General features: G+C 39.7%; 1 protein-coding gene across 1 annotated transcript; it reads left to right on the top strand.

Annotated features, from left to right (window-relative positions):
• Positions 1-304: 304 nt before the first annotated feature.
• Positions 305-19,908, top strand: F11 (coagulation factor XI). The gene is given in 10 exon segments (XM_078148842.1): positions 305-396; positions 6,680-6,783; positions 8,235-8,394; positions 10,229-10,338; positions 10,454-10,616; positions 10,732-10,838; positions 11,970-12,138; positions 14,913-15,088; positions 18,268-18,407; positions 19,400-19,908. Coding segments are annotated over 10 exon segments (1,389 nt in total). The 3' UTR covers positions 19,568-19,908.
• The last annotated feature ends 2,620 nt before the right edge of the window (positions 19,909-22,528 follow it).

The following is a 22,528-nucleotide window of genomic DNA, read 5'->3' as shown; positions in this document are numbered from 1 at the left end:
CTCCCCTCTACACTCCTGAATCCTCCTTCATGGAAGTTACAGGGAGAAGTTAGAACAGCTAAAAACATCTTAGCAGATTCTGGAGGTTTTGCCATCAATCGTTAAGGATGTTGAAACTTTTCCTTACAACCCTGGTCACTCCTTTCTCCCACTTCCTTCCTTTGAGTCACAAGGGTACCTGTTAACCCCTGTCGTAAGAGGAGAGAGTTTCACCTTTTACCTCTCACCTTTGATTTTTGCCCTCCCCCACTTGGGAAAGGAAGGAGGAGGGAGGGCAGCAGCTACAGAGTAGGCCCTCCTGGCAATGGCCTGGGGCCCTGGGGAACCTTTACCTGGAAGCATCACCCAGGTTCAGCACATCCTCCTCAAGGTCATGAAGCTGGCCTCTGAACATGGGTAAGCTTACTCTTTGAAAGTTGTTGTTTTAACTGGTAATGATGAGATATTGATTCTCCACACAAAGCAATTTGGAAATGCATTTAACAAAATTCAAGTCACCTGAGTGGTAATGGGTTTGTTTCAAGTTTCAAATTGGTGAACTTTTTGTATAAGTTCTGTCAAGCACCTTTTCATAATTTGGTTACCACCAAAATCATTTCACAATTGCTGGTTATTGTTTTAATGTGTAAATTAGCCAGAAAGATTGTTTGAGTTATGGCTTGCTGAGAATTTCCAAGTGTAGAGAAATCTCTGGTGATTGGATTTGTACAGCAGGAGAAATTTAAGATTGAGATGTCAATCCTGGAAAAGTTTTTTCGTAAGCTGTGATTAGTGAAACTTGCTGTGTGAAGTAAAAAACTCATTTGATTTTATTTTGAGTTCTCTAATGGCTTATAATAATCCATGGATAAATTAATAATCCACCATCTGAGAAATGCCACAGGCTACTCTGAGAAAATGTGACACTGGTGGGAAGTCAGCAGGGGGAAAAAGCTGAGGGGACATTTTATCCTCAGTCTAAGATGGGATTATCCTGGCTCAGTGTCCCCATGCTGTTCCTTTGAAAGGGAAGGTCACCCACCTGGCTATTCCTGAGTCTGGCTATGAGGTGTATTTGATACATCATGGTTGGACAACTGAATTCTCTGAATCCAAACAGAGCTAAAGATGTCTTCTCCTGTCATTTGGGCCCTGCAGTCTTTTCTGTCAGATTTGTGTCTTCCAGACTATAGCGCATTCCCCTACAGTTGCTAAGAAACAGCGGGTACCAGCCAATGCCCCCTCATCATTGCCTGGCTGCAACCTGTGCTTAGTTCCAGTCAACCTCCTCTTTGGTACCCCCTCAAGTCAGGGACAGAAGCCGAGACCTTCACCCCTCACCCCAAAAGAATTTGGGTTCCATTTGTTTGAGGGGGGAAGGATGAGGATGGGATCTAGACCCCATAAAGGAAAAACCCTGGACTTTCTTGCAGGACCAAATCTCTGGCATTAGCCTGAGGCTACAATCCCATCAACTGAGCTTTCATTGTGGCTACACCCAATCTCTCAATTCTCTGTTACCATTCACCTAGCCTAGTCCTCCATAATCTTACCTCCCTGTGGCCCCTGCCCATTTCCCACCCTTAATCCCAGCTAGGCCCCATTCTCCCTTGGCCACATGGTCTGGTCCCAGGAGTTCTGTTCACCCCAGTTTACTGGCCACTCCCATTCAGATCCTCCTTAGACCCCTCCTGCAGTCACCCCAAACTACTTGGCCACTCCTAGAGCCTTCCCACAGGCTTTCTGTATATGACATCCATCTTGTCTCCATTAAGTTGCTTAGATTCTTATAATCTAGCCATTGCTCAGATTCTTAAAATCTAGCCAATAGCTCACTAATATTCAGACTCCTTAAGGGTCTGCCCAATCTGAAGGATTCCCTAATAAACCTTGTCTTTGGCTGAAAGGAAAAAAAAAAGAATCTCCTTGAGAAGGTGGAATTTGAAATGAGTTTTAAAAGAAACCAGGGAAAATAAAGAGAAAGGGGTGATGATATAAAGGCATTAGGGACAACCAATGCAAAGCCATGTATATGGCTGATGGAGTATAGCTGGATCTTAAGAGTGCCTGGAAAGGTGTAAGGTTTAAAACAGCTGGGAAAGTAGGAAGGGACCAGATTATCAAAAGCTTTATAAGCCAGAGGAGCCTTTATTTGCTAGAGATAATAAGGAACTCATGGAAGTTCTTGAGCAGGAGATGTGACATAGAGCTGTACAGTACATTTCCCCCCCACAATTAACAAATGTTAACAATGAACACGTTTCCCAATTAGCAAATTTCTTTCTTCATCTCCCACTTTGACTCATTCAAAATACAGAAGAAAACTAAACATAAGAACACATGGCCAAACAAAACAAATTCTCACATTGACCACGTCCAAAAGTATATTTCTCATTCTGCATATGGAGTCTATCGCATCTCCTTTGGGAGAAAAATATTACGTGGGCGGTTCATTTGAGTTGACGGGGATGGGGGAAAGGGTGGATTGTAGCAGAGAGAGACTTGAGGCAGGGAGACCAATAGAAGGCTATTGCAGGAGTCTACAAGAGAAATGATGAGGTCCTGGAATAAGGGTCGGGTCTGAGTGAATGAAAAAGAGAAGATATGTGTGAGATGTTATCAAGTTAGAAATGATCAGTGAGGACAGACCTTTCATTGGAATGACAGGATAAGTCATTGCTACAGGAATTTCTAGCCTTGAAAGATTCCATATTTCTAACTGAATTTTTGTAGTTGGTGAGCATATTCCCTTAAGATTCCCTAAATGAAAGATCTGCCTCACTCAAAGTGAGAACCTGAAAACACCTTAGCTCCAAAAGGCCAAGATCTCCCACTGCATCTCCAGTCATCCTGATTGATGACATCTGGGTCCAGACCCAGATGTCTCTGGAGGACAAAGTGAAGCTGTGCTATTCAAGTGCAAGCCATGTCATCATCTCCCTGATGTCATGGTTTTCTTGGACAATGAAGGACAAAACCACCACAGAACCAATGCTCTGTCCACAAATCACTCCGTACTGCCTCTGACGTCAAATCTTCCTGACTTTGAGGTTCCTTCTCTATCCATTCTTCAATCTCTTTTCTTTCTTTAGAGAGATACTTTTAAAATATTAAAAATGTCCCTCTCTGACTATACTCTGTAAGGAGTTTGTGGCAAAAATTATTGCTGTACTTACTCTGTCATGGGCTTTTTCTGCAAATATTGACAGAATCATGATTTTAGATGTCTGTGTTTTCAATATGATTAACTCTGTTAGTTTTTTTTTTCTGAATCTTGAGCATCCTGACAGCTTTGGTATACATCTATTTTGATCAGAGTGAATAAATTTTTGGATAAATCATTTTAGTCTTTTGGCCAGATTTTATTTAAAAATTTCAAAGAAATATTCATTTAGATAGTGGACTAAATTTTTCTTTCTTTTCTTTAACCTTTCTCAGCTGAGATATTGAAATGATACTTGTCTCAGAAAAGCAGTTTTGGAGAATACTTTCTATGTCAGTTTTGGGGGATAAGAGGTGTTGTTCTTTAAAAGGATGGGTAGAATTTTCCTGCATATCCATTTGGACCAGGGTTTTGGTCTTTGTCTTCAGTAGTTATTTTAGAGTGAGTTCAATCTCTTTTTCAGTGATTGATCTTTATCTGTTATTCTATCAACTTGAGTATTTTATATTGTGTCAAAAATCTCCTATTCCTTTTTAATTTTGATTTGTGTTGGCATATAAGTGAATGACCTGATATACTTAGAGAATCCTAGAGAATCAAGTAAAAAATACTTGAAATAATAAACAACTACAAGATATGAAAGAAACCCATATAAATCGCTGTCATTTCTATATATTACCAACAAAGCACAACACCAAGAGATAGAAAGAGAAATTACATTTACAGTTACTGTAGACATTAGAAAACATTTAGGAGTCTGCCTACCAAAAGAAACCCAGGAACACAATTACAAAACACTTTTCCACACAAAGTCAGATCTAAATAATTGGAAAAAACATCAGTTGCTCATGGGTAGGCTGAGCTAATCGAATAAAAATGACATTTCTACCTAAGCTAATTGACTTATTTAGTGCCATACCAATCAAACTACCAAAAATCATTTTATGGAGCTAGAAAAAAGAATAACAAGATTCATTTGGAATATCAAAAAGTCTAGAATATCAATGAAAAGAAATGCAAGGGAAGGTGGCCTAGCCCTTCCAGTTCTTAAATTGCAGTAGAAAGCAGCAGTCATCAAAACTACTTGGTGCTGGCCAAGACACAGAGTGGTGGATCAGTGGAATAGGTTAGGTATGCAAGACACAGTAGTCAGTGACTTCAGTGACCTATTATTTGATAAACTCAAAGACCCTGGCTTTTGGGATAAGAACTATGAGAGAAAAACTTCTGGGAAAACTGGAAAAGAGTATGGCAGAAACTAGGCATACACCAAAATCTCACACCGTATACCAAAATAAAGTCAAAATGGGTTCATGAAATCATCTTTAAAAAATCCAATAAACATTAACTGCTTATTATGTGGAAGGCACTGGAAATACAAAACTACATAAAGACATGGTCTCTTTTTTTTTCAAGGAGCTCATACTCTACTAAAGTATAACACATGATTAAAACATGAGAGACAAAATAAATTCCTAGGACTGAAATTCACCTCGACCTCCTACTTGTTCTTGTTTATCCTCCATACTTGAACAAGACCAGTGACGTCACAATGTTGGGGTCAGGGATCAGTATGTTTTACAGTGGATGATTAGTCCAATGTAAGCTTGGAAGACTCTATCGCAGGTCAGACACAAATGGTCAGTATGAACATTTGGGATGGAGATAACTCTGGATTTGTGCATTTCACATTTCCTTCGTGCTGCTGAGATTCTGTTTTGCTCATGAAGTACATCGCCTTGTCTGATGAAGGCATGCCATGCTGGACAATTCTATGACAATGTCTACTACGTCTTACGATTGAAACTCAAGTTCTTCAGAGAGACCTCGAGTATCTTTTTACTGCTTCTTCTGAACTCCATGTGAGTACTTGCCTTGTGCAAGTTCTCTGTAAAATAGTCTTTTAGGTAAACACATTTGGCATTTGGGCTACGTGGTCAGCCCATCAGAGTTGCATCTCTGCAGTAGAGTTTGAGTGCTTGGCAATTCATTTTGAGAGAGGACTTCAGTATCCAGGAAACCCATCTAAGATGATTCAAATGGAAGCAGTTCAGTTTTCTGGTATGGAGCTGATAGATTGTCCAGGTTTCATAGGCATACAACAATGAAATCAGCAGAGAGGCTCTGTAGACCTTCATTCTGGTGGGCAGCCTGATACATCTTCTTTCTCACACTTTCTTTTGGAGACTCCCAAACACCGAGCTAGCTCTAGCAATGTGTGAATCAACCTTATCATCTGTGTGGAAATCCCTGGAAAATGTACTGTCAAGGCAAGTGAACTTATCCACAGCGTTCAAAATTTCTCTATTTGCTATAACCAATGGTTCTACATATGGATGGTACAGTGCTGGCTGGTGGAGAATCTCTGGTACATCTCAGATATTCGGTGCTGGTGGAACCACACTGATCAGTGATGAAGACACTATTCTAGAGAAATGGGATGAACACTTTCATAGAGATCTCAACAAACCATCATCAACCAATACTGAAGCCATTGACCATATACCTCAGGTTGAAGTCAATCCCTCTCTAGCTGGATTTCCAACTGAAGAGGCTTTGAATGCCATTAGACCCCTCTCATGTGATGAAGTATCAGGCACTGATTTTATTTCAGACAGGAGGTCCACTGCTTATACAAAAGCTGACTGAAATCTTCTGAGTTATATGACAAGAGGAAGGTTATCCCTCAGGAGTTCAAGGGTGTTCATTGTCTATCTCTATAAAAGAAAAGGAAATAGATTGTCCTGTGACAATCATAGGGGCATCTCTCTCTTAGTCATTGCTGTCAAGATTCTTGCCAGAGTCCTCCTTAATAGACTGATCCTTCACCTGGAAGATGGTCATCTACCCAAGAGGCAGTGTGGCTTCAGGAAGAATATGGTGTTTGCTGCCAGACAATTCAGGAGAAATGCCAAGAGCAGAACAGAGGTCTGTACACAACATTCGTAGATCAGACCGAGGCTTCTGAGGCTGTTAATCTCCTATAGGATTAGTCAATGATACCTACAAAAGAGCAATATGCTACAGTGGATAGAGTACTAGATCTGGAGGCAGTAAATTCAAATCCTTCCTCTGACATGAGGTGTGTGCCCCTAGCCAAGTCTCTTAAACCTTTATGAGCTTTAGTTTCCTCATTTGTAAGATAAGGGGTCTGAACTAGAGGACCTCTAAGGTCTTTTAACCCTTTAACTCTATGATACTATGATCCTACAGTACGATCTGATGGTCAGTATGGTGTGGTTAAGATGCTTTCCTTGTCACTGGACGTGTTTGAACAGAAGCCAGATGACCACATTTCCAGAACAGTATAAAAGGATTCCCCCTGCCTTGGGATGGGGTTACATGACCTCTAACACTGAAATTCTATGATTTTAAAGCATGCTGAAATCTGATTTAATTGTATGATGTGATTATCAGAAGATGTCAACCATCATAGATTAACCTAACTACATTTTGAAAAAAAAAATGGCATATAGCCAAGGGCTGATGTATTCCTAAGTAAACCATAATTTCTTTTCTTTTTTTATTTATCAATGTGTGCTTATTGAAATATACTACAACAGGATTCCCAACAAAAATAGAGTTGCTTGAGAATGTGGTATCTGGATTCTCACTGCAATTTTGTGCAATTTCTAAGATGGGTAAATATATACATATGTATATTGTTTATTTTTTTACCATATTAGTTCTGCTTTATCTTTTAAATATAAAGTATTGGTAGTCTAACTTAGGGCAATTCACTATAGTTCAACAAACTATTATTCACACCTGCTTTGTGCAAAATGCCGTACTAGGGCAGTTATAAAGCTTAGATAAGATAATGTTCCTACCCTCATGGAGCTTCCAATCCAGTGGGAGGATAAATCATGCACACACATAATTATGATATACAGTAATACAGGATAAATACTGTAGACAGATGCTGCAAGAGAAGTGGTACTACATAATGATGTTTTACAATTAGATTTTAGCCTGAGAATCTTTTCATCTAAGATATCTCTTGGCAAAAACTTTAAAACTCTGTAACAAAAAGATGAATATATAGGAAACTTCTCATCAAAGAAATTTTACTTTTGACAGTTAAAAAGATTTACCATCTTATCCATGATCTTAGTGTGCTGAACCAAATCCTGTATTTTAGAGTATATTATTCAGTGTCAACAGTGTATTGAGGAAGCTTCTTAACATGAGTTAAGAAGCTCTTGAAGGACCTCTCTATTGTTAATGCCCTCACTAGCAACTTATACTGCCTTCTCAAATTATACTGCATTCATTTACTTATGCATGTCTGGATCTGTGATTTGATTGTGGGTGTGGGGACCTCTCAGTGAGGACATCTCTACTCATACAGATCTGTATAATCTCTGAAATGTATAGTTTTAGAGAAATGTCTGGAGTACCAGAGGAGTTAAGTGCTGTGCCCAAGATCATTCATTCAGCCAGTATGTGTTGGCCCCATTTTCCTAACCCCAAGACCTGATAGCTACTATACCTCTTAACTCTTTTTTTTTTAAGAAAAAAATTTATCAATTAGTAAGCATCTGTTTTCTCTCCCTCCCATCTCACCTCTAATTTCAAAGAAAAAAAAGAAAAACAAAACCCTTTTAACAAATATGTATAGTTAAGCAAAACAAATTCCTTCTTTGTCCAAGTCCAAAAATACATTTCTCTTTCTGTCTCTTGATTCTGTCACCTCTCTGTCAGGAATTGTGTAGCTTAGTTCATCCTCAGTCCTCTGGAATCATGGTTGGGTCATTGCTTGGGTCACAGTTCTTAAATCTATCAAAATTGTTTGTCTTTACTGTGTTGTTGTTATTATATAGATATAGATATTTACATGTTGTTCTGGTTCTACTTACTTATCTTTGCATCAGTTTATGCAAGTCTTCCATTTCCTCTGAACTCATTCCTTGTATATATCTTTTTGAATATAAATTTTCCTACTAGAATATGAGCTTGTTGAAAGCAATGTTTTTCATTTTATCTTTGGATCCCAAATGCCTAGGGCATAGTGTATAGTTAATAAATTCTGAATGGATGAATTTCACTGTCATCAAAATAATTTCAGTGTTAAATTTCTTCTCTTATGTAGCTTGCATCTGGGATATCTTCCCCAATACCGTTTTTGCCGATGTCAACGAAGACAGGCTTTTTACTCCTGATCCTTGGGTGTGCCAAAGTATTTGTACTCATCATTCCAACTGCCTGTTTTTTACGTTCCTTTCCAACGAACGGCCAACAGAATCCCAACGGTGAGGGAGCAAAGCCAGTAGTATGTGTTTCCTTTAAAATGTAGCTAACCGAAGCCCCTTGCTCTAAATTTCTAAACACTTTTTAAAATCTCACTTCAAAATATTTACAAGAGAAGAATCAAAACGAATGATTCCAAGTTTAAAAGTGACCACAAGGGTTGCATTTTTTCATTCATTTATTTTGATTTATCAACAATCACTTCCATATATTCTTGAGTTTAAGATTTTTCTCCCCCCTCCTCCCCACCAACCTCCCCAAGATGGCACACAATCTAATACAGGCTACATATATACATTCTTATTGAACATATTTTCAGATTAGTGATGTTGTAAGTAAAAATTAGAACCAATAGGAGGAACCACCAGAAAGAGGAAACAAAACTCAACAGAAGAGAAAAAAATAGCAAATATGCTGCGATCTGCATTCAAATTCCACAGTTCTTTTTTTGGATGTGGATAGTATTTTCCATCACGAGGCCTTTGGAAATGTCTTAGATCCTTGTATTGCTGGGAAGTGTTAAGTTTATTAATATTAGTCATTGCACAATATAGCTGTTATTGTGTATAACGTTCTCTTGGTTCTGCTCACTTCACTCAGCATCAGATCATACAAATCTTTCCAGGTTTTTCTGAAGCCAACCTGTTCATCATTTCTTATAGCATAATAGTATTCCATTACATGCATATACCACGACTTGCTCAGCCATTCCCCAATTGATGGAAGGATTGCATTTTTATGGTACCCAACCCAGGATGCTGAGAACTAAACTATTCTCAGGTTTGAGAATAAGGCTTGGCAAGAGCAGAGCCTATATCAGTGATCAAAAGATGCCTCCCCCCCCATCCCTTTAGGAAATCTCAGAAAAAGTTTGGTTACATTCCTTTCTTAGCACCCAAAACAATCCTAGTCCATGTATAAGGATTGGGTTTATATGTAGGAAGGGTGTTATTTCAGGAGTAGAACGAAAATAACCTCCTCCACCCTCACCCATAGACCGTCAACCCATCTTAGTGCCTGAAATTCCACCATTAATGATCCATTCCTCTATATAAATCATTGTCCTCTTTTCCTATGTTCTCTTACAGCTATAAATGTGGAGGGGTAACACACTAAAGTGAATGAAGTTTAGTATAGTGGAAAGAACACAGGGTTCAGAATCTAAAGACCTGGACTTAAATCCTGGCTCTGTTCTTTGCTACATGCATGACCTTGAATAAGTCAATTCCCTTCTGTGGGTCTTATAAAATAAAGGAGATGCATGAGATGATCTCTAAACTTTTTACAGGTTGGAGTCTTCAGTCCAAAATTATAGATTGCTTTCCTTCTTCTGACATGAGAGGCCTAGGCAGCATCAGAATTCCTGAGGAGAAAGAAGTGGTACTAATTATGGAGAAAGAAGATAGATAGGTGAGGATTAGTTTTAGCTCCTATCAAAATTTTGCCCAGTGGATAGAGAGTTGGACCCGGGGGTCAACAAAACCTGAGTTCAAATACGCCTCAGACCCTTTACTAGCTGTATGTACCTGAGTAAGTTACTTACTAACTTTTGTCTGTCTCATTTTTCTCAACTATAAAATGGGCATAATAATGACCTCTACTTTCCAGAGTGGTGAGGATCAAATTAGAGTGCATAGCACATTGTGAATACTTAATAAATGTTTATTACCTTCCTCTTCCCCTTCATCTCCTCTTCTCCCATGTCTTCCCAGTACACAAATATGGTAGGAAAATTGAGACTATACAATCATAACTTGTACCATAGCAAATATTTTGGAGCTGTAAGAATTTCATTGTATTATGTGATTTAATAGCACTCTCAAATCTTTCTTTTAGAAATCTTTGCCTCCTTAAAACATCCCCAAGTGGAATTCCAAGTATACAAAGCACCAGAGAGAATGCCTTTTCAGGTTTTAGCCTGTTGAGTTGCAGGCACAGTGTCCCTGGTAAACAGTGTAACCAGTTGGGTAATGCTCAGGTTTGACCTAGGGAATTATTATCACAAAATATGGTCAATACGCACGCTTTATCTCACATCTGCTTGTGTGTTTCGCTGTCCAGTGCTTTGTCATGGCACCATTTATGCCAATACTGATTTCTTGGGAGAGGAACTGGATATTTTTGAAGTTGAAGGTCATAAAGCCTGCCAAGAAAGGTGCACAGACACCATATGCTGACAATTTTTTACCTATTCACCAACCAAAGAAACATACAACAAAGGGAAGTAAGGAGGATTTTTAAGTATTACATAGAAAAATCATGCAACTGCTCAGAAATGCATAGATGCTCTATTCCTCCAGTGACATTCTTATTTACAATGCTTTATTTCCTTCATTCAGAGGTAAATGTTATTTAAAAATGTCTTTAAATGGATCTCCAAATAAAATACTTCATGGAAGAGGAGGCATCTCTGACTATACATTAAGGCTATGTAAAATGGAAAATGGTAAGTGACATGTTACTTGAGCAACCTGACTTGTGAAATTAAAAAAATAAAGCAAAACAAAAATTAAATATCCTACAATGACATAACTAAAGATCTATTTGCCAACTAAAATAATTATTAAAAAAAATCATTAGCTAGGCCTTAATCACAAAGTTTGACATTATCATTTGCTTTCTCATATAGGTCTTGTCCTGCTGATTAGAATGATACCTTCTTGTAAGCACAGAGCAGGTCTTCCCCTCTCTGGCTGCCTGCCCCCTTCTCTTTATTTCTCTTGTATGCATCAATCTACATATCTGTTGTCTCTCCCATTAGAATGCAAGCTCTTTGCGAAGTGGGACTGTTTAGGCTTTTTCTTTGTCTATCCAGTGCCTAGAATAGTGCTTGGCATATGGTGAGCCTTAAAAAATGCCTATCTGTGATTGCTTAATTTCTTATATGCATAAGCAGAAATGAATGGTTAGTAGGTACTCAGTAAATGCTTTCTGAATTGTTAATTTGAGACTTAATTAATTTTGTTTGAATTTCCACCCTGGGTCATTAGGTCTTGATTAGTGAAAGCTCACTAATCTGAGCTGGCCTTAGAGGGAACCATGATTTGCCTCAGCCACTTCCTCATCAACTATCCTGCTTCCAAAAGCTTGTCTACCTTCCCACTGGTATATTTTCCACCTTTTGATCAGGAAACAGTGAGCAGATCATTTCTACCATTGCATTGGGGAATGGGAATCTGCCTTATTATTCCCTTATAATCCCTGTTAATTTGCAAACCCACACTCCTCTCCCCAGGTACCCTCCCCAGATGTGGTCTCCCTTTATTAGAATGTAAGCACCTTAGGTAGTTTTCTCCTTTGTGTTTGCATGTTTCAAGGTTACCACAGAGTTTGCCACACAGTAAGTTCCTAATAAATGCTTTTTCATTAATTAATTTATTATTGGCTGAGAGGTTTACAATTAGAGGATATAGAAGGGAAAATAAGATATCTAGCCTATATCTATCATCTATTTATCAATCATTTATCATCAATCATCTATCTATCATCTATCAATCTATCATCTATCCTATTAATTATCTGTCATCTATCTAGCTATGTACTTACCTGGGTGTTTTTTGTGTGTGTTTTTCTCCAGCATGCACAAACAAAATAAAAGCAAAAATTGTTGGAGGAACTAATTCAGTTCTTGCTGAATGGCCATGGCAGGTGAGCTTGTATGTCACATCACCCATCCAGAAACACCTGTGTGGAGCATCCATCATTGGGAACCAGTGGATATTAACAGCTGCCCATTGCCTTGAAGGGTTAGTCTTTTTTTGTTTTTCTTTTTTAAGTCAATATTCATGCCCTCCCTTGAGATCTATTACTAGCTAATAAAACTTTCTTTCAGACTATGTTATAAAATGATTGAGCCGGAAGGGATCATGGACTGGTAGGTTGAGAGCTTGGAGGTCATCTTACAGATGGGGAAACTGAGGATCAAAGAGGTTAAGCAATTTATCTAGGGTCACAAAGCTATTAAGTGTTAGAGCCATATTTGCACCCAGATCCTCATACACCAATTCTGATGCCTTTTCCATTAGATCATACCTCCCAGCAGACATCATCTAATAGAGTCCCTGCATTTTACATGTAAGGAAACTGTAACTCTTAAAGGGGAAATGGTTGGCCCAAAGTCACCCAGCTAGTACATGTTAGAGCTGGGCCTTTAATCTGGGTCTTCTGACTATGTCTTCTAATATACTTCAATCCCTCACCCTAGAGCAATGCTGGCTTATGGTTAAATAAGAGCAAAGAGAAAATACTAAACCAGAGTCTGCCAGCACCAGTAATTTAAGCTTTATCTCCTTTAGAAAAATATATTTATTCAGTTTTACAATATCCTTGCCCGAGATCCCCTTCATATCCCCCATGAATCCTTAGATTTTTTGAGGATTTTTGCTTGGTTTTATGAGAGCCCACCCTTTGCCCAGTATAGTCATAGAATAATACTCTTTTCTAGCCTTGCCTCGTACTAGCTGCTCTGCCCTCTAGACCGGAATTTGAGTGGAAAAAGTTTAAGAAGCCTTGCTCTAGACTACAGAGGAAAGAAAGTCACAGGACCGTAGATCCAGAGCTAGGAGGGACGTCAGAGGTCAGCTAGTTCAACTCTCCCCACCCCACCCCTCCATTTTATAGGTGAGGAAATTGAAGCCCAGGGAGATCACGCAGGTAGCACCAGGTAACACAGATGACCCAGGTAACCAGATGCAGGGCTTTAACCCATCCCCTATGAAGTCAGAGACATTGCTCTTTCCATTGTACCAAGCCACTTCTTTCTACACCACCCTTGAGATTCTCCTCTTTGATGAGCCTTATCCATGGCCTAAGGGGAGAGAATCATTCCCCAGAGGAATTTTTGCGAAGGTAAAGCGAAATTGAGAAACCCAAACTGGAGCATTAATGTCCCAGGGAATTTTAAGGAGTCACAAGTTGTCTCTCCTTCCTAGGAATATTCCCTAGACTCTGGCTCCATTTAGACTGCACCCCTAGGGATCGGCAAAGGAGGTATAGTCAGATGTGACAAAAACAGTCTCACAGAGTCATAGAGCTAGAAGAAAGCTTAGATATCACCTAGGTCAGCTTTTCAATTTACAAAGAGAAAAACTGAAGACCAAGGGGACTTGGAGACTTGCCCAAAGTTATACCGCTAGTTGGGGATAAAGCTTGAACTAAACCCCACTTTTGAGTAGCATTCAGGCCTCTTGCTGTTCAATCATGTCCAACTCTTCATGACCCTGATAGGGTGCTTGGGTGCTTGTATTGGGTCCCCAATTCCAAGACCATGTTTCTGCCTAGCCTCAAAAATACTATCGCTGGCAGTTCACCTCCTGCCCAAGGACACTATGCCTAGCAATTACTCATGAGTGGGGCCCAGCAAGACACTTATCTTTCCCTGGTGCAGTTACACAAAGCTGGGTGACAGAGTTACTGGTTGCTCCCAGCCCTAAGATCATGCCTCTGGAAGCCTCTCAATTCATTAGTAAGCTCCTGTCTTATAAGAAAACTTTCCCTTGTTTTAGAGCATTCTCTAATCAGGATGAGAAAGGGGTGCCTGGGCCAAGGATTTTTGTCCCCGGCTGGCCCAGGGAATCTTCCTTCCACCAGACTCCCAAGATCCGTGACTCTGACAACTCCCTCCCTGTCTGGTATACTCCCTACACTTTCCCATCCATAGCTCCTAAAGACCACCTGGACCTTTAAATTACCTAATTAGTATCCCTGGCATTCCTTTCCCATGCCCTTTTCCATATAAACTCCAGCTCCATCCTCAGTCTCTCACAGATTCCTTAAGAATCCTTGCCTGCTGAAAGCATAACAATAGATCTTTACCAGCTTGACTCAAAGAATGCTTGAGTTTGTGAATTCATTCCAGACGACTCCATCCTGTACTCCGGTTTTTGAGTGGTCTCAACCTTTCAGACCACAACAACCTCATTTGGGGTTTTCTTGGCAGAGATACTGGAGTGGCTTGCCATTTTCTTCTCTGCTAATTTTACAGATGATTTTACAGACAGGGTTAAGTGACTTGTCCAGGATCACACGGCTAGTAAGTGTCTGAAGCCAGATTTGAACTGAAGTCTTCCTGACCTCAGGCCCAGCATTCTATCTACTGCACCACCTAGATGCCCAGGTTTCTTGTACCTGTCTATGAATACATGTCTGTCTCTCTCTCGTATGTGTGTGTGTGTGTGTGTGTGTGTGTGTGTGTGTGTGTGTGTGTGTGTGTGTGTGTGTGTGTGTGTGTGTGTAGGGGCTGGTGATTGGACTGTGCAGTAATTTTTCTCCTTTGTGTAAAATTTATGCTAGTGATTCCCTTCTCCATATATGGAGGAGGGTTCCTAACATTCCATGACTGGTAAAGCTTAGCAGCATTATGTCGTTGTTTTCTTTGTCCCAAGTCCACCAGGAGCCTTCAATATAATATAAGCAGGAGAGTCAAGTTAGAGAGCTCAAGCTTTCCAAAATACTTAAAAGCAATAAATATTCACAACATTTTGTGGTACAAAAAGCTCAATTCTCTGCTTTTGTTATTTAGACTAGAGGCTGCTGCAGTTTTATGTGTCTATGCTGGCATTGTAAACCAGTCTGAGATACATGGAAACACCCCATTCTTCAGAGTTCGAGAGATAATTATCCATGAAAAATATGAAATGGCAAAACATGGGTATGACATTGCCTTATTGAAAGTTGAGGTTCCTGTTAATTATACCAGTAAGTAAATATTTATTTAGAAACATTAGCTGTATTTGTTACCTAGATGAAATATTGCATTGCTTACCTAGATGTAATATTGTGCGGCATCAAACAAGAAGTCTCCACTTGGTGATCTAGCCAATTGTTTTGTTATCAGGGAAAGCACAGAGCCCAGGGAGCCAGGGAGATCACACCCATGTCTCCTAGGTAAAGGGCAACTAACTTAGTGTCTCAAAGGCAAAACTTCTGCCTGATTTTGAACGTTCAAGAAAGGGGAAAGTTTTATCTATATAGAATAATGTAGAATCGTGGAATTACCCAGCTGGGCAGGAACTTTATTTATTATTTCTCTAGTCCTTTCCTTTTGCGGAAGAAAAAATTGAGACAGAGGGAGGCTGATTATCTGTCTGAAGGTCACACAGTGAATCAGTTGGTTGAGACAGCATGGTGCCGTAGGAAGACTGTCAGACTTAAGGTCAGCAAATCTATTAATTATTGTGTGGCCGTGGGGAAGTTAACCTGAGTTTCAGTTTTCTCATCTGTGCAATGGGGATAATAATCTGAGTACTGTTACGGCTCCACTGACCAGCAGGGTTCTTGACCGAAGACTGGAAGGCAAAACAAAGAGACAGGACTCCAAGTGTAATGGAAAACTGAATCAACTTTATTAGAGCACAGCCAGCAGTTTTACAGCAATTATTGACAAGGTCACTTCCTTTCTCCACCCCTTGCTGTTCCCGTTAAAACATCATGTACTTCTTGTTCTCAGAATGTTTCAATACTTGATACATAATATACATGTTTGAGCTTGAGCTAGCAGCATTGTTTATGGTTGAGCTTGCATAACCATCCTTCTTACTGGGGAGTGGAGAATCGATCCAAGCCAAAGGGCAAGCTCCTCATATGAGAGGGCTTATTCAGCCATCAGGGTCAGAGTCCTACTCACCTGTGGTCCTCTACAAGTACTACCTACTTTATAGGATTGTTGTAAGGAAATTACTTTGTAGAGGAAACATGGTTGAGTTGAAAACAGTACTGCACTTGGTGACAGAGACCTGAATTCAAATCTTGCTGTCACTTACTATTTGTGTGACATTGGAGAAATCACATACCCACTCTGGTCTGTAGTCTCTTCATCTGTAAATTAAGAAGGCTGGACTAGGTGGTCCCTAGGGTCTCTTGCACTTTAACCCTGTGATGTGTATAACAAGTAATAGAAATGGGAAGTGTTCTTATTTTTAGGTCTCTTGCCTCCTAGCTCAGGGCTTTTGAGGGGAGGGAAGAAGAACTTATTAAGTTCCTACTGTGTGAAAGGCACTAGCATGTAGTGCTATTTCATTTGAATTTCACAACAAACCTGGAAGGTAGGTACTATTATTACCCTCATTTTACAGTTGAGGAAACTAAGACAAACAGAGGTTAAGTGACTTGCCCAGGGTCGCACAACTAGTAAGTGTCTGAGGCTGGATTTGAACTCAGGTTTTCCTGACACCAGGCCCAACACTCTATCCACTTGAGCCATAATGTAGCATAGTAGAAAGAATGCTGAATTTGACATTAGAAAGTCTCATTTCAAATCCTGACTCTACTTCTTAGACTCTGCTTTTACCTTGGACAACTCAGTTAACCTCCGGGCCTTGGTATGTCCATTTATAAAGGAGAGGGTGGGATTGGTTGATAGCATTGGAAGGTCCTTTCCAAATTGAAAATTGCTGATCATCCATGACTTATTTGCAACACTCTATGAAATAAAGACACGTAGGACAAAGTGGTGAAAGTAGAGGCTTAGAAAACTCTAATTAAATGGGAGCTCAGTGGGGATCTCTGGTGGGGAAATAATTTTTTCCTAAATAACTAAACTTTAAAATTAAATTTTAGCTCTCCAGCAACCAATATGCCTTCCTTCCAAAGGAGATGGAAAAATGATATATACCAATTGCTGGGTAACTGGCTGGGGATACACAAAAGAAAAAGGTAATGAATGTGTGTTAAAATATGGGGGTGGGGAGGGAAGAAAAAAAGAAATTTATATGATAGCTTTGTTGTATATTTAAAAGGAACAGCAAGTTATATATAGCAGATTTGCAGTTTCATGTGCAATCATCTTTTTTATGATACTATATTATGGAAATGCTTGTTTTATTCATAAATTAAAAATAAAATAAATTTTAAAATATGCTCTATTCTTTAGGAGGTATCTGAATGGTAGTGTGTGTGCCCTGTCAGATTTAGGGTTGGAAGGAATTTGAAAGACCATCAAGCCTAAGCCCTTATTTTTTATTTATTTATTTTGGTGAGGCAATTGGGGTTAAGTGACTTACCCCGGGTCGCACAGCTAGTAAGTATTATGTGCTTGAGGCCGAATTTGAACTCAGGTCCTCCTGACTCCAGGGCCGGTGCTCTATTCAGTGTACCATCTAGCTGCCCCCTCTAAGCCCTTAGTTTGCAACTGAGAAAACACACTAAGAGAGGTTAAGTAACTCATTGAGGGTCACACAGTTTATAAATGTCTGAGGCAGGATTAGAACTCAGGTCATCCTGAGTGCCAGAGCTTAGCCTTTTCTCTATTGCCCCAACTAGTTGTCATTTTAGTTCACATATCTAAAGCATTAATAGATCAGTTTGGCAGCAACCTACCTTTTCAACTTCATTGCAAACATCTCCTTCAGACAATCTCTTTTCCAGACGAACTGCCCTACCCCTTGTTCCTTGAGCCTGACCTGGGGTCTTCTGCTCAAGTTCATTCACACAGGTTGTCTCCCCTATGCTTGGGATGCACTCCTTCGTTTTGTGATTCTGCCTTTATGAATTCCTCTCTTCTGTCAAGGCCCAGCTTAGGTGCAAATATGAAGCCTAGGCTGATCCCCACAACTGAATGTGTTCTTTCCTTCCTTAAATAATTCAAGGAAGGGAGATGTCTCTAAATTTGAATGTATCACCTTTCTTTTGAGCTACTATATTTCTGCTTTGCTCATCAAACACAGCACCTTCTTTGATGCCGGTGTGCCATGTTGGACGATCCTGTACCAATGTCTTCACGTCTCACAATCAGTTCCAGTGTTCTTCAGAGAGACCTTGAGAGAGTCACTGTAACACTTCTTCTGACCTCCATATGTACTTACACGCATAACTTAATTGTTACAAATACATCCCTTTATAATACTTAAAATCCAAGGTCTGTGTACTTTTTATTGTAGGAAAAGTGCAAGACACTCTTCAGAAGACATCTGTTCCTTTGATAACAAATGAAGATTGCCAAATGAGATACAGAGAGCACAAAATAAGCAATCGGATGATCTGTGCTGGTTATGAAGAAGGAGGGAAAGACGCTTGCAAGGTAACAGAGGAAGCCTGGTGCAATTGTGTGTATAATAAATACAAGAAAGCTTTCACGAATTATTTGGAAATTGGGTGGGGGTGAGGGGTAAGACAAGCATTTATTAAGTACCCCACTGTGAGTCAGGCACAGTGCTAAACTCTTTATAGATACTATCTATTTGATCCTCACAACAACTCTCTGAGGGTCATATATGTACATATACATTTAGATGTATACATATATGTCATTTGCATATATGTATGTGTAGCAAGGGCAACTAGGAAGCGCAGTTGATAGAGTGCCAAGTCTAGAGTCAGGAAGACCTGAATTCAAATCTAGTCTCAGACACTCACTAGTTGTGTGACCTTGGGCAAGTCACTTAACTCTGTTTGCCCCAATTTCTTCATCTGTAAATTAGGCTGGAAAGGAAATGGCAAATCACTCCAGTATCTTTGCCAAGAAAACCCTAAATGGGGTCAGATACAACCAAAATGACTGAACAATAATAACAACAAAATGTTTATACGTATATGTGTGTATGTATATACACATTATATATATGTATGTATGTACAGTGCTCTAGGCCAGATATGCATGTGTCTATGTACACGTATACATGTATGTACACAGATGACAAACCTTGACCATTTCATATGTATAGGTTTATAGTATGAGTAGAAAGCATGGACATGCATGAGATATTGTGGAGGTAGAATCAGTAAGCCACTGATGAGGGGGGAGAAGGAAGAATGAAGAGTTGAGAAAAATTCCAAGGTTGGAAACCTGGGATACATACATATATACATGGCAAATCTCGACCATTTCACACATATGGGTTTATGCCCACATCTAAAGTATGCAAACTGAGGCAAAAGCAATCACATGAAATTCTGAAGCGTTGAGGCTGAGGCACAATGTCAGAAATCTCTGATCAGTTCTTTGGGTTGAAGTCCCTTGGAAGTGAAAAACTTCTATCTTTAAAACCTTTTCCCTCTTCCCATCTCACACAGGGAGATTCCAGAGGCCCCCTATCCTGTCAACACAATGCCATTTGGTATTTGGTGGGAATAACCAGTTGGGGGGAAGGCTCTGCTGTCCTAGGACTTCGCGGTGTTTATACCGAAGTGGACGAGTGTGTGGACTCTCAATATCTTTTGCCTCTAGGAAATAAGAAATAAGTTTTTAACTGCAAGACAGTTTTACAATGCATTATTTCCTTTGGTGCTAATGAACAAGAGAAAGTCATTAATTTTCCTTTGATTTCATTTTGAGAGTCAGCCATGGGGCAGTGGCAAGCTAACTTTGAGGCCTGGAGAACCTGGGTTCAAGGCCTGCCTTCAGTACTGGCTGTATGACTTTGGAGAAGTCATTTAACCTTACACTGTTCTCAGCAACTCTCTAAGCATTGCAGACAGGGTGCCCACCTGCATTAGAAGAAGAAATTTCCTCACCTGAGAATTACCTATAACAATGAAACCACAGGTCTAGCTCCTATTCTTATCCCCTAGGATTACTTCTGCTTGCCTGCAAATAAAACATGACAAAGAGAGAAAGCAAACTTTCAGTTCCTTTGTTTTGTGATTTTAAAAATGAAATTTAAAAATGAAAGTACTAGTGGTGATCCATCTCCTTCATCCTATTGCTATGCATATTTATTAAATTAAAGACATACTATGTGGCTTTTTAAAAAATTGGGATCAGGATGACTTGTGATTTCACTAATACAGGGAGTTTCTAGACAGAAAAACTCCTTCTACCAAGGCAAGGTGGCCTCTTTTCTGTAATACCCTCTGCTTCAAGGGTTGTCTAAATTAGTAGTGTCAAACCAAATAGAAATGGCACTACTAATCCGTAATAGAGATCCCTGTCAGCAGTGTGTAGACTTAGTTTTAAAATGTTATCTATTTTGGTGTGTTTTTATACATTTTTCATACATTTTAATATATTTTGTTGAATATTTCCGAGTAACATTTTAATCTGACGGAGGCTACACTGGGGAGCATTTCCCAAATAAGTCACAGTTGTGTATTTGATACTTTGGGTCTACTGAGAGGTTAATTGATTTTCTCAGGGTCACAAAGCTAGCATGTGTCAAATAATAACTTGAACCCAGCTCTTCTTGGGTTCTTAGCTATCTCTTCCCTATACCATGGCTGCTTCTTATTTGGAAGATAGTTTTAATAGACAATGTCTTAGTTAAATGTAGAAGGAGAGAGTGAAACTGGATGTGTTCAAAATGGAACTAATTATCATGCCTTGAAACCCACCCCTCTTTCTGACTTTTCTTTTTCCATCAAGGATGTCACCCTTCTTCTAATCACCAAGGTTCCCAACCTTGGAACTTTCCTCAACTCTTCATTCTCCCTTCTCCTCCCTCCTCAATGGTTTACTGATTCTACCTCCATAATTTCGCATGCACACCCCCCATAACCATTTGAGTTCATGTCCTCATCACCTCTTGCCTGGATTATTGCAATAGCCTCTATTTGTGAGAGATCTCCACATCTAGCTAGCCCCAGAGCCAGCATGCTGCACTGTAGCCATCCTTCTACTGCACAGTTTGTGGCTGTCTCCTTCCCTCTGAATGGAATGTCCCAGGGAAGACTTCTCAGTGTAATTAAGGTAGTGAGTTCAGAACACAGGATAGGGTTAAGAATAGATTACCGTACAATCTTATCTTTTTAGTGCCAATATTAGCAGTTAAAATTTGTCTAGTTGTCAAGCCCTGGCCTGCCTTCTGATCTTACTTTGATGCGCCTTTTGTCCCAAGTCCCAGAGACTCCCTAAATGTTCAAGTCCCCTTATCTCCCTTTGACAGGGTCTTATTCAGATGTCTTTCTGTTCCCAACATTATCTGTTCAATCCTTGAGACCTCCCAAAAACAATCGTAAATTATCTTCCTAACTGCACATTTTTTATTGCTTCTTTGACATTATCTCAATGAACTAAGAAATATAGAGATGTATACTATGTCCTTTGTCCTGTGTTAGAGTCTGGCTTGTGAGATTGTGAGCCGAGTTAATGGACAGCTGTGAGGGAGGAGGAATTGAACCTGCAGGGTTATATAAAACCAACTTCTATCTCTGTGGGGTTGTCTCCTGTTATCAGAGCTTACTGATGGAAGGACACCCAAATCTCGAGATTTGAAATAATAATAATAATTATAGCTATAATAAATTAACTTTCTGTTTCTCCTTGGACACCTCTGTGTTTTGTTTTATTTTTAATTTGAGTGGCATCCCACACACCTCTCTGCGATGTTTCACCTCTTGCTTTCAGAAGAGTATACAAATCAACAGTAAATATTCCTGGAAAGAGTATGTCCATGCCCTATTGCTTCACTCACTGTTCTCTGATAACCCAGACCCCAGTGTAAGAATGTAAGCTATTTAGAAGTCATGTACCCAATGAATGACTCTCCTCTACCATGTCCCTTCTCTATGATCACTGAGCTTCAGCTATGGAGAGCTCACCTTCCTAACTATTGCCTGGGATATTTAACAACCTAGGTGAGTCTCACATACATTGGGATTTCATCTTACCAAGTAGAAACAATCCCAGGAATATGGTGTAATGGAAAGAGTTCTCAGGAAGTCAAATGGTCTGGGTTCAAGTCTCAGCTCTTTTATATTGGATGAAACACATAACCTCTGTAGGTCTCTGTTTCCTCATCTATATAATGGGGGTGGGGATGGATTAGATGATAACTAAGGTCTTTTATAGGTATAAAGCTATTTTTATTCTGTATCTGCTAACTCTTGGGCAGAGATGTCCTTAGGGTAAAGTGAGTCAAAATGGTGGCTCCAATCTTTTTGCTACGGAAATCCCCATGCTTTTGCAGTTCAGTGACTCAGGAAGGCAGCTAGCAAGGGAAGAGGTGACTCTACCAGTTAAGGCTATAAAAAGAACCTGAGACTCATATACATACAATAAACTCATAATACCCTCATTATGATTTAGGTAAAGCCTGACTTTCTCTCAGGAAGACCTCTCCTTTTCAGATTGCATGTTCCTTTTTGTGCATTTTTTAAAGGTAGAAAGCATAGTGATTTGCTTTCTTATAGTCACAGAGAGGGAGAAGCCGGTGTAAAAGGTTTTGCAGCAGGGAGTAGCCTCAGTTTATTGAAAGCCCCCCTCCC

Source organism: Phascolarctos cinereus, unplaced genomic scaffold, assembly GCF_003287225.1.
Source record: "Phascolarctos cinereus isolate Bilbo 61053 unplaced genomic scaffold, phaCin_HiC Scaffold_9;HRSCAF=440, whole genome shotgun sequence".
In the NCBI taxonomy this organism is placed as follows: Eukaryota; Metazoa; Chordata; class Mammalia; order Diprotodontia; family Phascolarctidae; genus Phascolarctos; species Phascolarctos cinereus.
This window is presented reverse-complemented; position numbering and strand designations above follow the sequence as displayed.